The following is a 20,210-nucleotide window of genomic DNA, read 5'->3' on the forward strand; positions in this document are numbered from 1 at the left end:
AGGGCACATGTGCATGGAGAAGGCGATGGCACCCACTCCAGTACTCTCGCCTGGAAAATCCCATGGACGGAGGAGCCTGGTAGGCTGCAGTCCATGGGGTCGCTAAGAGTTGGACACGTCTGAGTGACTTCACTTTCCCTTTTCACCTTCATGTATTGGAGAAGGAAATGGCAACCCACTCCAGTGTTCTTGCCTGGAGAATCCCAGGGACGACGGGGCCTGCTGGGCTGCCGTCCTATGGGGTCGCACAGAGTCCGACACGACTGAAGCGACTTAGCAGCAGCAGCAGCAGCAGCAGGGCACGTGTGCAGGAGTTGATAAAGTCTCTGTGGTTATTTTTGTAGCATATCTGTGAGCTCTCCTGGGCATGTCTGGGATGGGGTGTTTCAAGATAAGCTTGCATCCTTTTAGGCTAGGCCACCCCTCATTGCTCATGTCTAACTTCCTATAACACTTTCAAAAGACCTCAAGCCCAAACTTTTATTTTCAAAGAGTGGGGAGTATGCAGGTATGACAATTCACTAATTTCACCAGCTTTTTAAAAATTGTGGTTGATTTATGATATAAATTAGTTTCAAGTGTACAACAAAATTTTATATTCCATGTAATGTTAGTATAAAATACTCTATATTTCTTGTGCTGTACAGTATATCCTTGTAGCTTATCTATACCTTCTTAATCCCCTATCCCATCTCGCCCCTCCCCTTTTCCCTCTCCCCACTGGTGACCACTAGTGGTTTGTTCTATCTTTCAGTCTATTTGTGTTTTGTTACATTCATAGCATTTTTAGCTCTGCAGCAGTGTTCTTTGACCATTGTCAGGACTCCAAGTATTGTTTACACTGAGTGTTGGGCTCCCAGTGAAGGTATTATGTGTATTATTGACACAAACATGTTGTCATGTATAGAAATCATCCCCAGATATCAAGAAATCAGGGTCAAACCACGTGGGTTCTTATTCTAAAATTTCTCTAAAACTCTTACTACTCAAAGTGGTCTACAGATCACCAGGGAGCTTGCTAGACATGTGGAATCTTGGACCCGTTCCATACTCACTAGATCAGAGCCTGCATTTTCACAAGACCTCATGGAATCCATATGCACAGTCAAATTTGAGAAACATAGCATATTTCATCAGCCATGACCAATCTTCAAGCAAAAACTATACTCTTATTTAATGTTACAGTTTACAAAGTTGCCTTACATAGTTTATTTCATTTAAATTTATTATTTTATTTTCATCCCAGCCACAATATAAAATTATTCATATTCAATGATGAAACTGAAGTCCAGGAAGGTGAAAAACTTGCCTAAAATCATATGTCTAGAGCCAGGTGAACCCCAACTTCAGTCTCAGTGGATGGTAGAATAGTTTTTGATTATTAATAGTGTGCTGAATGTAGCATTAGTATGCATGGTGATTTTAGATATAAAAATATAATGAACACACTAACCAGGCGTGGCATTTCAGTTATTCTTGTTTGAGAAGTTTTTTTAAGTGAATTCAGATGACTAAAGTTTTGAGCATGGTCCCTCCATGCTCCAGGTTCAGAAAACACTTTCCTACTTTATATTATAAATGTCATTCCTCTCTTTCATTTACAGCGATGTCAAAACTTTGATTTTAGTGACAATTTATATTGAGTAATTTTTATTTACTACAGACATCTAGTGCATTGCGTTGGTACAAGGAAAAACTAAAAATTCTTCATGAATATTTCTCTGAATAGTTTTAGCATGCAAAAGTATTTTCCCTAATCCAACCTTACGCCTTACTATAAACAGAAATGAGGTAACCAGTATGAATGAATGAATGAAATCACTCAGTCGTGTCCGACTCTTTGTGACCCCATGGACTGTAGCCCACCAGGCTCCTCCGTCCATGGGATTCTCCAGGCAGGAATACTGGAGTGGGTCGCCATTTCCTTCTCCAGGGGATCTTCCTGACCCTGGAATTGAACTCCGGTCTCCCGCATTGCAGGCAGATGTCTTACCATCTGAGCCACTGGGGAGGAGGGATAACCAGTATAACTCAAACCTATTCAGAAAGCTTAAGAGCCATCTTAAAATGTTTGTTGATAGAATTACAAATGCAGTATTTTGGATAAGATTTTTAAGTGTCCATTGTGTAAATCATCATAAATAAAGAGAAATGTAAAATGATAAGCACACACTCTCGTTGTCTAACCCTGACAGAAAAAGGAACTATAATTTCCAATTCAGTGTGGACAAGGAGCCTTGCAGAGACAAGGGTCTCATAGATTCATATATTAATTGACTGCACTAGATTTTTTTGTTTGTAAAGAATGGAAGGAAAAATATTTATATATTTTTATAAGCCAAATTGTTCAACTAAGAGCTTTAATTAACAAGGTTCCAGCAAGGGCCCTGGCAATTCTCATGATGTGCTTGCGTTCTGTACTGTAACCTCAAAGGCAAGTTCTCCAGTGTCTCTTTGGTGCTTTCATGCCCTTCATGTAAATACATACAGGCCCCCAGATGGTAAGTTGTTTTGCTAAAGAACTTCTTTACACATCTGGAATATAACCTCAAGATTTGTTTTAAAATCATGGCTTATAAAATATGTTTGGACTTGGATTGCCTGGAGTCATAAACACGTTGAATATAGGGAACAGTGTTAGTTTATAAATGTGGCCTGTTTTTAAGTTGTGAGGTTGTGCAGCAAAAACAGAAATGAGTGAACAGCCTTTGGCACATACCAGCCAAACAAGCCTACAAGAGTTAAACAATCTTCATTATTCTTTAGCTGTTACTAGGAGAAGGCGATGGCACTCTACTCCAGTACTCTTGCCTGGAAAATCCCATGGATGGAGGATCCTGGCGGGCTGCAGTCCATGGGGTTTCGAAGAGTCGGACACGACTGAGCGACTTCCCTTTCACTTTTCACTTTCATGCATTGGAGAAGGAAATGGCAACCCCCTCCAGTGTTCTTGCTTAGAGAGTCCCAGGGACGGGTGAGCCTGGTGGGCTGCTGTCTATGGGGTCACAAAGAGTTGGACACGACTGAAGTGACTTAGCAACAGCAGCAGCAGCAGCAGCAACAAATGATTGTAACTGGACTTATCCTTCACAGAGCTTATTTACTCTGACTCCATACAGATTACACTCTGCACCTAGCTTGCTTTCCCCCCTACACTCTCGTGTGTGTGTGTGTGTGTGTGTGTGTGTGTATGTTAGTGGCTCAGTTGTGTCCGACTCTTTGCGACCCCACGGACTGTAGCCGCCGCCCACCCCCCCACCCCCGCACCCCCCCCACCCCCACCCCAGGCTTCTTTGTCCACGGAATTCTCCAGGCAAGAATACTGGAATGGATTGCCATTCCCTTCTCCAAATGTAAACCAGCTGCTCCTAAGTTGCTTCAGTCGTGTCTGACTCTGTGCAACCCCATAGACAGCAGCCCACCAGGCTCCTATGTCCCTGGGATTCTCCAGGCAACGATACTGGAGTGGGTTGCCATTTCCTTCTCCAACACTCTCTTGTAGCATTCTGCATTTAAGAAAAAAGGTCACGGGCCAATAACTTCAGGGAGACAAGTCCTGGTTGTTGAAGGTCATCAGTTTTGTTTTTGTTCCTTCTATTGGTCCTTTCTTGTTCTTCCAAACTCTACTTGCTGTTGGTATTTCTGGGGTTTTAGTCTATTTGCCCTCCATGGTTGCTTCCAACATGCTTGGCCTTTTCTCATCCAAACTGCACATAGGTGTTTCTCCCATATAACCACTGTGACTGCAACACAAGTCCAAGATGTCTCTATGTTTATTGTTTGCTTCACAGACTTCTAAACTCCTGGGCTGTGGGAGAGGGAGGGGAGGAACATGAGATCCAGTTAGTCTGGCCTCTGTGTGTTACTTCACCCCATAGGATGCAGCTTATGGGTCCAAAAAATCAACGACCCACAGTTTGCTATGATGTGTTTTGCTCTAAGCCACGATAATACCCCAAATAAAATTACATGTTTCATACTTTCTGCCTTTAAAAACAGTATTCCGTTTACTTGCTGCATAGACTGTATCAAACGGAATGAAACGTAATAGAAACAAAAGGAGGCCAATCCTGCAGTGAAAGGAGATGCTCATATCCACCCACGACTTGGTAGATGTGGAGGAGTTATGTGGACTATAGGCAGCTCTTGAAACATAAGCAAGGATCTTAGTTGTGGCATGTAGGATCTAGTTCCCTGACCAGGGATCGAACCTGGGCCCCCTGCATAGAGGAGACCCATTGAGAGTGTAGAGTCTTAAGACACTGGATGGCCAGGGAAATCCCCTGCATTTTGTTTTCAGTGGAAAAACAAACAAAACCCTGTTACAAATAGTTCCAGAATAGAGTCAGTTGGAGAAAGAGAAGTATCAAATGTGTGGGAGTGTATAAAAAACTGACATACCAGAAAAGCATTTAATTGGAGATACAATTCACATTTTATTCAGTAATCTGCTATATTATCTTTGAAACCATTAATAACACCTCAATCACAAAAGAAGCAGTGGGAAAGACCCGGATTTTTGTGCAGAAGTCACTCTCCACCAAAAGCAATTCATAGTCTACCATCTTTCATGGCTGTGGTTTTACCAGGAGCCTCTTTTTAGTGGGAAGCAGGGAGAGGGATCTGTTTCTCACAAGTATTAGTTTGAAACAAATAACATGCTGTACTGTGTCATGGGAAAAAACTAAGGTCTAGTTCCTAGTGAGCCAACAAGCAAGGGAGGCCTTCAGGAAAGGAAGCTACAGTCTCCTAGAGGCCACAGCCAATAACCCTTCTGCCCCAGCCAGTTAGTAGTCATGAGATAGCCAGGTGAATGAGAGGTAGTCAGTAGCTGGAGGACCATGAGCTAGACACTCTAGAACAGGAACGGCTGAGTGAGTCAGAACGGGAAGGACACATCTACAGTCTGGAGAAAAGTAATTAAGAATAGGAAAGTGTGGAAAAGATACAGGTTTCCCACACTGAAGGAGAACCATAGAAAGATGGGAGTCAAGGGCAGTTCTGTGCTTTTCTCTGAGACAGGTGTACACTGTCCGGGCCCTGCAGTTTTCAGATAAAAACCGGAATGCTGCTGAACTAGTGCAATGTGAAATCAGAGTAAACACTGTGTGAGGTGATGGGACAGGTGTTAGGGTTAAAAACGAAGCTGTCTCAGCTGCCGTCCTGACCTGAAAGTGGCCGTCAGACCCGCACACTACAGAACACCGTGTCGGAGGCCCCGAGTGAAAGGAGACACCACTTCTGGCTGGGAGGGCAGGAAAGGCATTCTCCAATCCTTTATTCTGGATTCCTAGCATGTCCTCTGTGTCGCTGCTCAGCCCACCCCATTCCAGGCACTTGTTTGTCTTCCTTATCTTTCTCTGTAATGTGAAATGGAAGCCTGAGAGGAGAAGATCCTGCCTCACAGGTGTCTAATAACTGTGGGTGGAATTGATGTGCTGTGGAGGCCTCACTCTATTTTGGACTAAGTGGGGAGAAAAAAATTGGAGGAAAGGAGAGCTGATAAGATGGTGGTGGTAAGGATAAGGTGTTTTAATCAGAAGGTGTGAGCAAGGGTATATCAAACTTAGTATGTGGCTTAAAGCAGGTGACAGGGAGAATGTCAGTGCAACCAAGGACTACAGGAAGGTAGCTGGGAGCACTTTGCCAAATACGTTAGTCTGTGTAATTAGAAAGCTAAAATCTTTTTCTACTATCTACTTAACTTTAACTAGAGCTGATGGAATCATGAATAACTAGAGGGCCTTAACTTTCTAGAAAGTAGGAAGATGAAGTAAACACAGCACCCCTCAAAAAAGATGAGGCTGAATATCAAAGTATAGAGAAGGCTTTTGAATGTCTTCTTTTCTCCCCCTAGGAACTTTATATGCTCTATTTTCTCTCTCTTTTTAATTCATTAATTAATTAAAAAATTTTTTTTAAACTGAAGTATAGTTGGTTAAAAATATTATATTAGTTTCAAGTGTACAATAAAGTGACAAGTTTTTTTTGGATATCTTCTTTAAGTTTGTTTTTGGTGTTTTGGTCTAAAAGCAATCAAGTAATAGAGAGATGCCAACCCAAAAAGGAACGTCTGTAGGAACCAGAGCAGTTGGGTCCAAGTATTCGTGATGCCTTTAGACCTAAAAAGAGAAAAGAGAAAAATCTATCCACCAGAATCTTAGTGTTATGGTTTCACAGGAGGCATTTAAAAAAAAATGTATTACTTCTACCTACTTTCATTGCATTTATTTTGCACTTTCCTCCCACTTCTTAACTTGAATTGTTAGTTCATTTACTTTAGTTTTTCTTATGCATTTAGGAGGATACACTCCTCCCTGAGAAAGTCTGGCTACTGCCTAGGGGATGATATTATGAAACTATTTCTCACATGATTTGATGAACATATAGGGTTAAAAATCACTGGGATGGCTTCAAAGCAAGTGTTTTGAAGACAGATTAGATGTAAATCCTAGCTTGGGCTTCCCTGGTGGCTCAGTGCTGCCAGTGCAGGAGACCCAGGTTCTATCCCTGGGTTGAGAGGATCCCCTGAAGAAGGAAATGGAAACCCACTCCAGTATTCTTGCCTGGAAAATCCCCTGGACAGAGGAGCCTAGCGGGCTACCATCTGTGGAGTCACAAAAAGAGTAGGACATGATTTAGCAACTAGACAACAAAAAACAAATCCTAGCTTGGCCAACTACCAGCATGACCTTGGGCAAGACACTCACTCACTCTCAGTTTCCTCATCTGAAAAAACAGGAATAATAGTGTTTATCTCACCTTGAGATAAGTTACACAAAGTGGTTAGTAAAGGGCCTGGCACATGGAAATAATGAATACTGTTTATACACCCATTCAAACTAAACTGCTTAACACCAAGGTCAAAAGAAAATGGCCCAGTTCAAGTGACTGACTTGTGACAGTTTCATCTTTATATAAATAAGTCTCATACATATATATTTTTTAAATGTAAAAACAATATAATTTTCTATACTAACAGATTAAAGGAAAAAAAAATTGTATGATCATAAAAAATGCAGAAAAAGCATTTGATAAATTCAACATCCACTCTTAATACAAGTTCTTAGAAAACTTAGAGAACAGAACTTTAATCTGATAGAGAAGATCTATACAATATACAACTCTAGAAAAAACATGAGGCAGAGTGTTGAAAGTTTACAAGGCCAGGATGCCTACTATTACCACTTCAGGTTGACAATGAACTGGGTTACTGAGAGGGTAACAGGCAGAAAGGCCAGGGGTCTCCAAACAGAGGAAATAGGCTACAAGTGTCAGACATTTTTTATCTCTCTATTAAACGGTCAGGAAACAAACTACTAGTGTTATATTTTTCCCCCTTCTCCATACAAATTTAAAAAGAGGTTTCTCTTAAAATTCTGTGTTGCTGTGACCACACCTGGTTCCACCTAAACTTAACTTTTCTCAAACTTTGAGCTAACCAATGCGTTTTTCTGATGGAAATGTTTGTCTTAAGGTATGTTAATGAACTATGTATTTACCCTAGACTCTGTCTTTCTTTAAGTCGGTTCTGCTTAAGACTCAGAACTGATAGTTCACTCAGTCATGTACCGACTCTTTGCGACTCCGTGGACTGCTGCACGCCAGGCCTCCCTGTCCATCACCAACTCCCACAGTTTATTCAAACTCACGTCCATTGAGTTGGTGATGCCATCCAACTATCTCATCCTTGGTGGTCCCTTCTCCCCCTGCCTTCAATCTTTCCCAGCATCAGGGTCTTTTCAAATGAGTCAGTTCTTTGCATCAGGTGGCCAAAGTATTGGAGTTTCAGGTTCAACATCAGTCCTTCCAATGTATTCAGGACTGATTTCCTTTAGATGGACTGGCTGGATCTCCTTGCTGTAGAAGGGACTCTCAAGAGTCTTCTCCAACATCACAGTTCAAAAGCATCAATTCTTCAGCACTCAGCTTTCTTTATAGTCTCACATTTATACATGACTACTGGAAAAACCATAGTTTTGACTAGATGGACCTTTGTTGGCAAAGTAATGTCTCTGCTTTTTAATATGCTGTCTAGGTTGGTCATAGCTTTTCTTCCAAGGAGCAAGGGTCTTTTAATTTCATGGCTGCAATCACCATCTGCAGTGATTTTGGAGCCCCCCAAAATAAAGTCTTTCACTGTTTCCACTGGTTCCCCATCTATTTGCCATGAAGTGATGGGACCAGATGAAAAAGTGAGCTTAAAACTCAACATTCAGAAACCTAAGATCATGGCATCTGTTCCATAACAGATAAGGGCTCAACAAACCTGTATGTTTTACTCATATATTGTTCTCCTAATCTATATTAATGAAACTATCTATATATTTACTTGGAAACCTGTCTTTCTTCAAGATTCATGTCAATCGTTTTATGGCCTGGGATGACTCACCTGGTGCCAATGTTATATCAAAATGCATGTTATGGGTGAGGGCCTGGTGCCACTGAATTTTGAGACATCTCCTTTCTCTAATTAACAGCTTGCTAATAGGTATATAACTTACTGCTAAAGGCTAGCAGGGGGGCACTCTTTCTGCCTCCTTCTGATGTCTATATCAGAAGCTTTCTCTCTTTTATACTTTAACAAAACTTTATTACACAAAAATAAAGCCTCTGAGCGAGCAAGGCTTATCACTGGCCCCAGATTGAATTCCTCTCCTCCGGAAGCCAAGAATCCCGGCATCTCTTCACTGTTCAGAAACAACCTTTCATTACTAGCTAGTGCAGTGAAGGAAACTTAAATAAAAGGTATATGGAGTTGAAAGGAAGAAATAAAACTGTCTATTTCTATAGGCAACCAGGTACCTAGAAAATGTAAAGGGATCTTTTAAATCATTAATGATGAATAATTAGATGAACAGATAAACTATTAGAACTAAAAAATGAATTTACCAAGGTCACTGTGTATGAGGTCAGTAGATAAGCATCAACTATATTCATAGATTCTACCACCAAACAATAAAAAGGTGAAATATATATCACAGTGGGCCAGGACATACAAGAAATTCATTCACACAGAATTATTTGTAATAGTTTAGAAAAGCTCGAGGTTTAAAAGTCCATCAGAAGGAAGATTAGTTAAATACATTAGGACACATCTATATAATATTATGTACTAATGAAATGAATGAGTTCAATTTACAGGCATAGACATGGGAAAATAGGCATATATGACAACAGAAAAATTATAGAAGAGTTTGTGTCTATATGTATATATATATGGCAGCTATAAAGTCAAACATCCAGTCCAATCTAATGTCTAGTTAAATGGAATTCATTAATTCCTTTCTATTGTTGGACAGTGGAATTTGGGGTCGAGGGCTACAAATGTTCTGCATGTCTTCATGATTTTTTTTTAATTGGAGGAAAACTGCTTTATTCTGCCTTACAACAACACATTTAGTGATTCTTTCATTTAAATGTATTCATTCATTCATAAAAGGAATATTCATTCTGATTTACAGTGACCAATGATACATTGCAACATGTTACTCCATAAATAAATGATTTCAGGAACATGAGAACAGTGCTCTAACCTCTCTATGCCTGTTCTCCCACTTCCTCTCAAAGAACTGGAGAGCTGGATGTTCAATTTGAGTCTTTTTGTTTTCATTAGAGGCTTCATATGCCAATTGCAAAATAGGTGTCATGTACTCCAACACTGTAATTTGGAGGGCTGGACTGCACACCTCCAAGCTGAGCTGTCATTGAGAAGTGAAGAGGCTTTCAGAAAGAGGTACTGGTGCTGTGGCACCTCCTATCACAAGTCAGCCTGACAAGCAGCTTCAAAAGAACCATTCAGAGAGCCTGACCAGAGTCCCCTGTGACTTGTGGGAGGGTTAACATCTGACTCACAAGTTTAAATACCAGTAGAGCTGCCTGATAGGATACATGGCTGTGCAGGAAACAGCACACACCTACAGATTTATCCCAATGGAGGGATAAGGAAGCTGTCATCCTGAGCCTTACAGGTCTTGTGGAAGGGCACTGGTGTGCATGGGCTTAAAAGCAACCCTGCCCCAGAGGCCTAACTAAAGGGCAGAAGAAACCTAAATAAGAGGAAAACATCATCAACCCAAAGGGGAAACTGCAAATGACATGCTGACTAAGGTTGAAGGAACCATCAGGGGAACTGTGGAAGGGAGATCCCTGGTGATGAGCGGTTTCTCAAAAACCCACCAGGGACCCTTTGGAGAGAAAGAATCAACAATGGGTGTGTAACTGCCACATCACCCAGTTGCCTGATCACAAGGCAGATCATGCCCTGCTTCCTTTACATATACTTCCGGCACCCCAAGGGAGAGTGAAGACGTTGATTACACCCTCTTCCCCATGGCAGCCTGCCGAGCCTTGGCTGAAGAACAGATGTACTGAATCTGATGAAAGTTCATAGTTTTAATAACTTTGTAACTTGACTGGACAACCTATGGACCTGCTTTAGATTTGATCCAGGGCTATGGTGGGAGGCAGACAATAATCCACAGGGGACTGGAGAGAGGTAAAAAAATAAAGCTGCTTTATGCTCCTCTCCTAGAAAGTTCAGCTCATTTAATAAAACAGAAGGTGGAGTAACATAATATATTTAAGTCAGTTAGCAGTTGTCTGGCATAGTGTGCACCCAAGAAATATTAATTATATTTATTATTAAAACATAATAAAGTATCTTATTTTCCACTTTTAGAAGTAGTACCACAAAAACAGAGGTGGTAATTAATCTTGAGCCAAAGAAAAAAAACTCAATTGTAAAGCAGTCTGGCATTACTATAACCATTTACTTTCAGTGTATGCTTACATAAAGTCCAAATGTAAAGAGAAGCTTTTTGTAGTTTTCTCACATTTATTATTTACACTGGCATTTGCTGAGTAGGGCCTAGTCATAGGACTTTTAGCTTTCATTGCATCCCAGAATCATCTACAGAACTTGAAAAAAAATAACACATTCCTGTGCCTGAAGCAAGGCCTACCAGATTAGGATCTCTGGGTCTGGAAACCAAACAAGTGAATTTTAAGAAAGCTCTTCAGGTAATTCAGTTGCAAAACTAGGGGTTGAGAATCATTGGGCTAGGTCAGTACAGCTCTTTTTCAAATTAGAAGGCAACCTGCTAATCTTTCCTTCTAGTTGGGGCTACAGGGAGATTTTTGGAAAAAAAAGAAAAAAAAATTTCTAAATTAAGTGACTAAATAATTGACTCATTAATATAAATGAAATGAATTCATTCATTAACTATTTACTGAGTACTCCCTCTGAGTACTGAGTGAGGCTCAGTATTAGGTGTGGGACTTCAACTCTATCCTGAGAGTGTTCTCAGCCTACAAGCGCATGAATTATTCAAATGTGGCTACTCTTCACTTATGTGAGATACCAAGTGAAAAGCAACAGAGATCTGTTAAAAACACTTACTTGCACAATACAATGGCATACAAGGACTCTCCCACGTGAATCATCCAGGCAAGCCAATACCTGAAACAGAAGTCAGCCTCGTTTAAGGTGATGGTCCTCTGCTGATGAGCTCTAACAGAAAAACCTCCAAAAGAAAAGTGCTTTCATATGTACGAGCACCACTTTTAGAAGGCAACCATGGGCCTTCCAGGGAGACTGAAACTGTGGGGTCCACATCCCATTTCTGGAGCTCTACTTACCAAGCATGCACGAGGGTGTGATGATGCTTCAGCAAGTACTGAGTGAAGGGGCCCAGGGGTCCCAGGCTCTGATAAGGAATACTCTCAGGCCAGAAGATCACCCACTGAAAGAGAACCAGAGTGCTTTTAGATCACTTCAATGTATTTTTAACCAACGCTATGAAATAATCCTGATTCTGCAAGAACAAACAACAGACCAAAGCAACTCTGAACCAAGCCATACGGGCTTCAATTCTTGAATTCTATTTTCTAAAAGCCATTTCAGTGGAAGATTTCTGCTAAGGAAACTATGTGGTTATCAGATTTAGTACCCAGATTAGCTGACTTCTGTTCTTACTGAATTCCACAATGTAGTACTCCGCAACCCACCGTTTTGGGTATCTTCTTGTGGCTCAGCTGGTAAAGAATCCGCCTGCAATGCGGGAGACCTGGGTTCAATCCCTGGGTTGGGAAGATCCCCTGGAGAAGGGAAAGGCTACCCACTCCAGTATTCTGGCCTGGAGAATTCCATGGACTGTATAGTCCATGGGGTCGCAAAGACTCAGACACGACTGAGCAACTTTCACTTTCACTGTATTCTTTAAATGAATTCTGTCTCTCAAAAAAAAGTTGTTGCTTATCTCAGTAGAGATTGTCTTCTTGATTTTACATCTATGTCATAATATGCACATCCTCTTTATCCTTTCTTACCACTTAAATTCTACCCAACCTTTAGGTTTATCCCCATTTTCCAAGCAATTCCAACTGCCTCAGACATTCTGCTTTGGAAGCCCTATCTTGTCTTGGCAGGTTTAGAACTGTCAACTTGGCCTCTTTCTCCTCTAGTTCTACTCAGACCTGAACAAGTCCTACTAACCTTGGAGACGCAAAGGCAGGAACATTTCCAACCGAAAACCTGACAAGCTCACCGAACTTCAGCTTACGCCAATTACCTAGGCAACCGCCAGCCGCGCAAGCGCAAGACCTCCCTCCTTCCCCCTCCCCAGTGCCCCTGGCTCTACGGGAGCCCGGCGGGCCAAAACAGAAGCGCCGCGCCGTACTACACACCTTACCCCGAAATATCCTAGCACCAGGACCGTGACCAGCGAGGGCAGGGGTCTGGCTACACGGAAGTAGGAGGCAGCAGCCCCGCCAGCCTCCGACTTCGCCACCATTTTGAAAGATCTAGTCACTTAGTCATGGGGTAGGGAGGGAAAGCGTGGGCAGCTGGTTTCTCAAGATCTCAACACAGGCGAAAGGCGTAGACAGACGAGTGCGCCTGCGTTTTCTTCCCGGGTCTAGTCCCCTGGCTCAGAGCGCCCGAGAGCCGCGATCGCGCCTGCGACCACTCCACGGCTCCAGGTGGAATCTTGCACCTCCAGGCAGCACTCCAGCCCCTCACCTCGCCTTCCTCGGGGCCCGCTGTCCTTACCGTGTAATAGCCAAAAGAGAGAATGATGATAGTAACCCAGAATAGACTACTCCTCTGGAAGTAAGCCTCATCTCCTCTTGCCTTCCCCATCGCTGCAGCGCACATCATGGGATGCCTGGCAGGCCACCGGCAGTTCAAAGGCAAGGCTGGGGCGGGACCACGGCAAAAGCTCCTCCCTTCTCTTCCCTAAAAGAGAAGAGTCTGTGGCCTTGAAACTTGGAAAGAGTCCCCATCCACTCTGGCCTGGTGGGCTGGTCATCATCTTGCAGGGGAGACCCCCCCACCTTCTCTGGGTTTCCGGAGCTTAAGATAATGGTGTTGAAATAGAATGGTGCGTTATGTTTCTGATAACTATAGGTCTGTTAGGTCTGTTTTTTTTTTTTTTAAACTTTTTATTTTGTATTGGGGTGTATATAGCTGAGTAACAATGTTGTGATACTTTCAAGTGTTCTCTAAGTCTGTGAATTTCATTCTGTTTTGTAAGTTCATTTGTATCATTTCTTTTTAGATTCCACATATAAGTGATGTCCAGTGATATTTCTCCCTCTTTGACTTACTTCACTCAGTATGGCAATCTGTAAGGCCATCCATGTTGCTGCACATGGCATTATTTCATTCTTTTTAATGACTCAGTGACATTCCACTGTATGTATGTACATCTTCATCCTTCCTCTGTCGATAGACATTTAGATTGCTTCCACGTCTTGGGTGTTGCAAATGGTGCTGCAGTGAACACTGGGGTGTGTGTATCCTTTTGGATCATGTTTTTCTCCAGATACATGCTGGAGTGGGACTGAATCATATGGTAGCTCTAGTTGTAGGTTTTTTCAAGGAACCTCCATACTGTTCGTCATAGTGGCTGTACCAATTTACATCCCCTCCAACATTGTGGGAGGATTCCCTTTTCTCTCCACCCTCACCAGCATTTATTGTTTGTGGATTTTTGATGATTGCCATTCTGGCTAGTGTGAGGTGATATCTCATTGTAGTTTTGATTTTCATTTCTCTAATAATTAATTAGCCATGTTGAACATTTTTTCATGTGCCTCTTGGCCAACTGTGTCTCTTATTTGGAGAAATGTCTATTTAGGTCTTCTGTCTGCTGTCTGTAAATTTTGGCTACTAATCCCCTGTTGGTCACATCATTTGCAAATATTTTCTCCCAATCTGTAGGTTGTCTTTTCATTTTGTTTATTGTTTCCTTTGTTATGCAGAAGTTTTTCAGTAGGTCGCATTTGTTTGTTTTTATTTCCGTTACTCTAGGAGATGGATTGAGAAAGATATTGCTGCAATTTGTGTCAGAGTGTTCTGCCTTTGTTTTCCTGTAGAAGTTTTATAGTGTCTGGTCTCACATTTAGGTCTTTAATCCATTTTGAGCTTATTTTTGTGTATGGTGTTCAAGAATGATCTGATTTTTTTTTTTTTTTTTTTTTTTTACATGTAACTGTCCAGGTTTCTCAGCACCATTTGTTGAAGAGACTGTCTTTCCAACGTTGCGTGGTCTTGCCTCTTTTGTTACCATAGGTGCATGGGTTTATTTGTGGGCTCTGTATCCTATTCATTATGGGGCTAATTTTTGAACTTAAGCTCTACTGTACTCTGTGGGAAATGTAAAAAGTTAATAATAAATGGAAACGACAATTAAATAGACTTGGGATGCTGACAGGGGGCACTCTCACACCTTGTGAGGCTGGCAGAGGCTGATAGGAAGACCAGTCTTCTTTCCTGGCAAGGACTCAGCCAAAGAAAACCCATGGATTCTGTTTTCTACAGCCTTCCCAACGTCCTTTTCTTCTTCAAAGTGTTCTTCCCTTTGGTCGGGTGGCGGGAGCTTGTGTTGTTGTTCACATGATTGCAGACCCCAAATTGTAATTCTCTGCTGATCCTGGAATAAATCTCTTTCCTGGAGAAATACATGGCAGTCTAATTTGTTTTGGATCGACAGAAATAATGCCCTTCCTCTTCATTACTAAAGATGTATGGATCCATATGGCACAGCACTTATGAGCAATGTTGGTGGACAGATAGAAAGTGAAAGTGAGAAGGTAGCTTGCTGCTGCTGCTGCTGCTAAGTCACTTCAGTCGTGTCCGACTCTGTGTGACCCCATAGATGGCAGCCTACCAGGCTCCACCATCCCTGGGATTCTTCAGGCAAGAACACTGGAGTGGGTTGCCATTTCCTTCTCCAATGCATGAAAGTGAAAACGTGAAAGTGAAGTCGCTCAGTTGTGTCCGACTCTTAGCGACCCCATGGACTGCAGCCCACAAGGCTCCTCCATCCATGGGATTTTCCAGGCAAGAGTACTAGGGTGGGGTGCCATTGCCTTCTCCGGAAAAGGTAGCTTAGTTGTGTCCAACTCTTCGCAACCCCATGGAATTCTCTAGGCCAGAATCCTGGAATGGGTAGCTGTTCCCTAGAATCCTGGAGTGGATAGCTATTTCCTTCTCCAGGGGAATCTTCCCAAGCCAGGGACTGAACCCAGGTCTCCTGCATTGGAGGCGGATACTTCACCAGCTGAGTCACCAGGGAAGCCCAAGAATATTGGAGTGGGTAGCCTATCCCTTTTCCAGCAGATCTTCCTGACCCCTGAATCGAACTGGGGTCTCCTGCATTGCAGGCGAATTCTTTACTAGCTGAGCTACCAGGGAAACTGAGTTTAAGTCCTGGCTCTGCCATTAACATTTTGTGTAAGCTTGTTGTTCAGTCACTAAGTCGTGTACAACTCTTTGTGACCCCATAGACTGCAGTGAAGGAGGAAACAGACAGAACAGGCTCCATCTTGAAAGCAGGACTCCATCTTGGGCTGGACTATGGACTTTGAGCTATATGCCCAGATCTATGGAAATGGCATACCAACTGGAAAACCAGACCCCCGCCCCCCGCCCCCCGGCCGATGGAACAGCCCCAGAGCTTGTACCTAGACTCTCCGTCGCCTAAAGGAATACCCTAATTATCTGTGTAACTGAATAGAATCATAAATTCTATTATTATTATTAGGGTATGACCACAGGCCTATTGATAATTGTCCACTGTTAACTACCTAGGCTTAAGGCATATGAATCATGGGTTAACTTTGATTGTATCTTTCTTTTCCTTTGTTCAGGCTAGTTTCAGGGAATGTGGGGAGGTGGGTTTGGGCACGTACACTTAGGTTATATAAGGTTTTCACAAAAACTGGTCGAGGTCCTTGGCTAAGAGGAGACTCTGCCTTGGGCCTGCTGGTGTAATAAATTGCACTCCACTATCTGCATTGTCCTTCTGAGTGAGTTTGTTTCCTGAAATACGTGGCTACAACAGCAGCACTCCAGGCTTCCCTATCCTTCACTATCTCCTGGAATTTGCTCAGACTCATGTCCACTGAGGTGGCGATGCCATCCAACAATTTCATTCTCTGTTGCCCCCTTCTCCTCCTGCTCTCAGTCATTCCCAGCATTAGGGTCTTTTCCAAGCTGAGACTATTATCTAACCCATTTGTGCCTTAGTTTTTTTTATCTGTAAAGTAGGGACATATTGATTCCTACCTCAGAGATGTGGATGAATTAAATGTCAGACTTGTAATAAGAGCACTGTAAAACAATATGTTGCCCATCATCCAGCTGTACAAGGATCACTGCAGTTGCTGACCTAAAAGGAATTGAGGATGAAGAACAGGATGACCCACTTAGTGCTTTGAGGAAACAGGCAAAACAGGCCATTAGATAATTAGATATATTTCTGGGAAAAAGCCTTTGACTTTGTGGATCACAATAAACTGTGGAAAATTCTGAAAGAGATGGGAATACCAGACCACCTGACCTGCCTCTTGAGAAATCTGTATGCAGGTCAGGAAGCAACAGAACTGGACATGGAACAACAGACTGGTTCCAAATAGGAAAAGGAGTACGTCAAGGCTGTATATTGTCACCCTGCTTATTTAACTTATATGCAGAGTACATCATGAGAAACGCTGGGCTGGAAGAAGCACAAGCTGGAATCAAGATTTCAGGGAGAAATGTCAATAACCTCAGATATGCAGATGACACCACCCTCATGGCAGAAAGTGAAGAGGAACTAAAGAGCCTCTTGATGAAAGTGAAAGAGGAGAGTGAAAAAGTTGGCTTAAAGCTCAACATTCAGAAAACTAAGATCATGGCATCTGGTCCCATCACTTCATGGGAAATAGATGGGGAAACAGTGGCTGACTTTATTTTTTGGGGCTCCAAAATCACTGAAGATGGTGATTTCAGCCATGAAATTAAAAGACGCTTGCTCCTTTGAAGGAAAGTTATGACCAACCTAGAGAGCATATTAAAAAGCAGAGACATTACTTTGCCAAGAAAAGTCCGTCTAGTCAAGGCTATGGTTTTTCCAGTGGTCATGTATGGATGTGAGAGTTGGACTGTGAAGAAAGCTGAGCACCGAAGAATTGATGCTTTTGAACTGTGGTGTTGGAGAAGACTCTTGAGCGTCCCTTGGACTGCAAGGAGATCCAACCAGTCCGTCCTAAAGGAGATCAGTCCTAGGTGTTCATTGGAACGACTGATGCTGAGGCTGAAACTCCAATACTTTGGCCACCTCATGCGAAGAGTTGACTTATTGACCCTGATGCTGGGAGGGATTGGGGGCAGGAGGAGAAGGGGACGACAGAGGATGAGATGGCTGGATGGCATCACCGACTCGATGGACATTAGTTTTAGTAAACTCCGGGAGTTGGTGATGGACAAGGAAGCCTGGTGTGCTGCGATTCATGGGGTCACAAAGAGGTGGACACGACTGAGTGACTGAACTGAACTGAAAGCCTTTGACTATATGGATTACAACAGACTGTGGACAATTCAAGAGATGGAAATACCAGACTACCTTATCTGCCTCTTAAGACACCTGTATGCAGGTCAAGAAGCAATAGTTAGAACTGGACATGGAACAAAGGACTGGTTCAAGACTGGGAAAGGAGTACGTCAGGGCGGTGTATTGTTACCCTGCTTGTTTAACTTACATGCAGAGTACATCATGTGAAGTGCTGGGCTGGATGAATTGCAAGCTGGAATCAAAATTGCCCGGAGGGTATCAACAACCTCAGATATGCAGATGATACCACTCTAATGGCAGAAAGTGAGGAGGGACTAAAGAGCCTCTTGATCAGGGTGAAAGAAGACAGTGAAAAAGCTGGATTAAAACTCAACATTCAAAAAACTGACATCATGGGATCTGGTCCCATTACTTCATGGCAAATAGATGAGGGAAAGTGGAAACAGTGACAGATTTTATTTTCATGGGCTTCAAAATCACTGCAGATGTTACTGAAAGAGTTGTGTGGGTCCAGCTGCTTGCCACTCAAAAGCCAGTAGGCAGGCCAGGTTGGTGGAAGGGAAAGTTTATTTCAGATGCTGGCAGCTAGGGTGGGGAGGGAGATGGACATCATTTCCCCCTTTTAATTGTAACTCCTTTCATAGGAAGTATTGATAATCAATATATTTTTCAACGTCGCCAGAGTGGCTCTTTTGTCTGCCTTGAGCCCATTGATGTCTCTTGTGCTAGGTTTCCTTTTTCTTTATCAGATATCATAAACAGGCTCAGAGGTATGTTAATAGAGAAATGTTTTATAGGCCATACATTTTATCATTTATATATAATTGTCACACAAACATTGTACATGTGCTTTAAGCAGTAAACTTAAAGCCAGTAGTGCTACACATCATGAATGGTTATGCTGTGCGAGAACTTTACTGGACGGTTTTTCCATTCAGAACATTAGGGTCAAAAATATGATTAGAAACAAAGCAGTTACTTTCCATTAGAAGTCTTCCCTGTAGCTCAAAGGGTTAAGAGTTCTCCTGGAATGCAGGAGACTACGGTTCGATTCCTGGATCAGGAAGATCCTCTGGAGAAGGGAATGGCAATCCACTCCAGTATTCTTGCCTGGAAAATCCCATGGACAGAAGAGACTGGCGGGGTCCATGGGGTCGCAAAGAGTCGGACATGACTGAGCAACTACTACTACTAGAAGTCTCTATTACCAAAATCAGACCATTATTCCAGGAGGACTTTGTTTTCTTAACAGAGGGAAAAGTTTAGTCTTGTATCAGCTTGTTCTTAATAACAAATATATATATATACCTAATTAAATTTAGTCTAATTTTAATCTTGACAACATACAAAATTCTTTTCTTAAAGTTTCTTTTTTATAAACTTTTTATCATTTTCTGGATCCAAACAAATTTATCCTGTATTTCCCTATCCAGAAACAAACAACTACAGGGCAAATTTATTATTTTTTTTCTTTAACAAAAATATCTCCATTTTACCCCCCCTATCTTCTCTTTGTCAACAACACATATCTTACTTATTTTACACACGGAGATGTTTTCCTTATCATTTTTAAATATTACAAGTTTTAACCTTTGAAACGAAATTAAGACACAAATGATTGAAATGGTATGCCAGTAGTATTTTTTGATTGGCAAGTTAAAGAACATATTTTACAACCTCTAAAAACATACGTTTTTTAATAGCATATTTTTTTTAGTGGTACAACATGTATGTTTAATAAACCCAAACATCTTTAGTTTCCCTCCTGGGGTCTTACAAGAGGACAAAAGAAGGTAAATTTAGATTTATTTGATTTGTAAACACTCATTTTAGCTTGAAGTTTTACAATTAACCCAAGGCTGGCGTTCCAGGCAAAGTGGAATGTGTTTGTATTTCAAGTACTTGATAAAAGTTAACTTTAAGCTTTTTCCTAGGCATATTTTTGTTTTTTCAGGATCTGAAAAAGTGTTTCATCAAGCTAGCTTTCTCTAACTGCATATGCAAAAGGAACTGTTTTTTAAAATTTCATGTTAACCAATTTTCAAACTTAATTCCAAACTTAACCAATTAAGTTTCATCTTAACCAATTTTCTCCAGAGTCTAAAGAATATTGTTGCTATACATTGTCCAAAAAAAAAGTGTCTTTTTCATTAGTTATGATTTCATAGCTAAATTTTTTTTTAATGACTTGAACCTAAATTTCCCATTTTACATAAGGCAACAAGAGTACCAATCATACAAATGGAATACCCATTCACACACCAAACAGATCTGTCACAAACCCTCTCCTAGGGTGACTGGTACAGAGTCCCAAGCAAACACTTCCCCCAAAACAAACGGTCCTCAATGGTAGTCAGATATCAGAACCAA

At 41.8% G+C, this 20,210-nt stretch overlaps 1 protein-coding gene and 1 long non-coding RNA gene across 3 annotated transcripts; one reads left to right on the forward strand and one right to left on the reverse strand.

Moving 5' to 3' along the window:
- Window positions 1-1,149: 1,149 nt before the first annotated feature.
- TMEM254 (transmembrane protein 254) lies at window positions 1,150-13,169 on the reverse strand. 2 transcript variants are annotated; one of them, XM_010820541.4, is made up of 5 exons: window positions 13,052-13,169; window positions 11,641-11,744; window positions 11,402-11,461; window positions 6,060-6,122; window positions 1,150-3,808 (listed from the first exon to the last, which is right to left on the reverse strand). In XM_010820541.4, the coding sequence occupies exons 1-5, from the start codon at window positions 13,157-13,159 to the stop codon at window positions 3,796-3,798; spliced, it is 348 nt and encodes a 115-aa protein (XP_010818843.1). In that variant the 5' UTR covers window positions 13,160-13,169; the 3' UTR covers window positions 1,150-3,795. The 2 variants fall into 2 exon arrangements, with proteins under 2 accessions (XP_010818843.1, NP_001068696.1); NM_001075228.2 differs by lacking the exon at window positions 1,150-3,808 and having other exon boundaries at window positions 4,412-6,122; window positions 13,052-13,159.
- An 83-nt stretch (window positions 13,170-13,252) lies between these two features.
- LOC104971023 (uncharacterized) lies at window positions 13,253-14,965 on the forward strand. Its single transcript, XR_816255.2, has 2 exons — window positions 13,253-13,382; window positions 14,504-14,965. It is a non-coding gene; the product is annotated as an uncharacterized lncRNA (long non-coding RNA).
- The last annotated feature ends 5,245 nt before the right edge of the window (window positions 14,966-20,210 follow it).

Source organism: Bos taurus, chromosome 28 (assembly GCF_002263795.3).
Source record: "Bos taurus isolate L1 Dominette 01449 registration number 42190680 breed Hereford chromosome 28, ARS-UCD2.0, whole genome shotgun sequence".
Lineage (NCBI taxonomy): Eukaryota > Metazoa > Chordata > Mammalia > Artiodactyla > Bovidae > Bos > Bos taurus.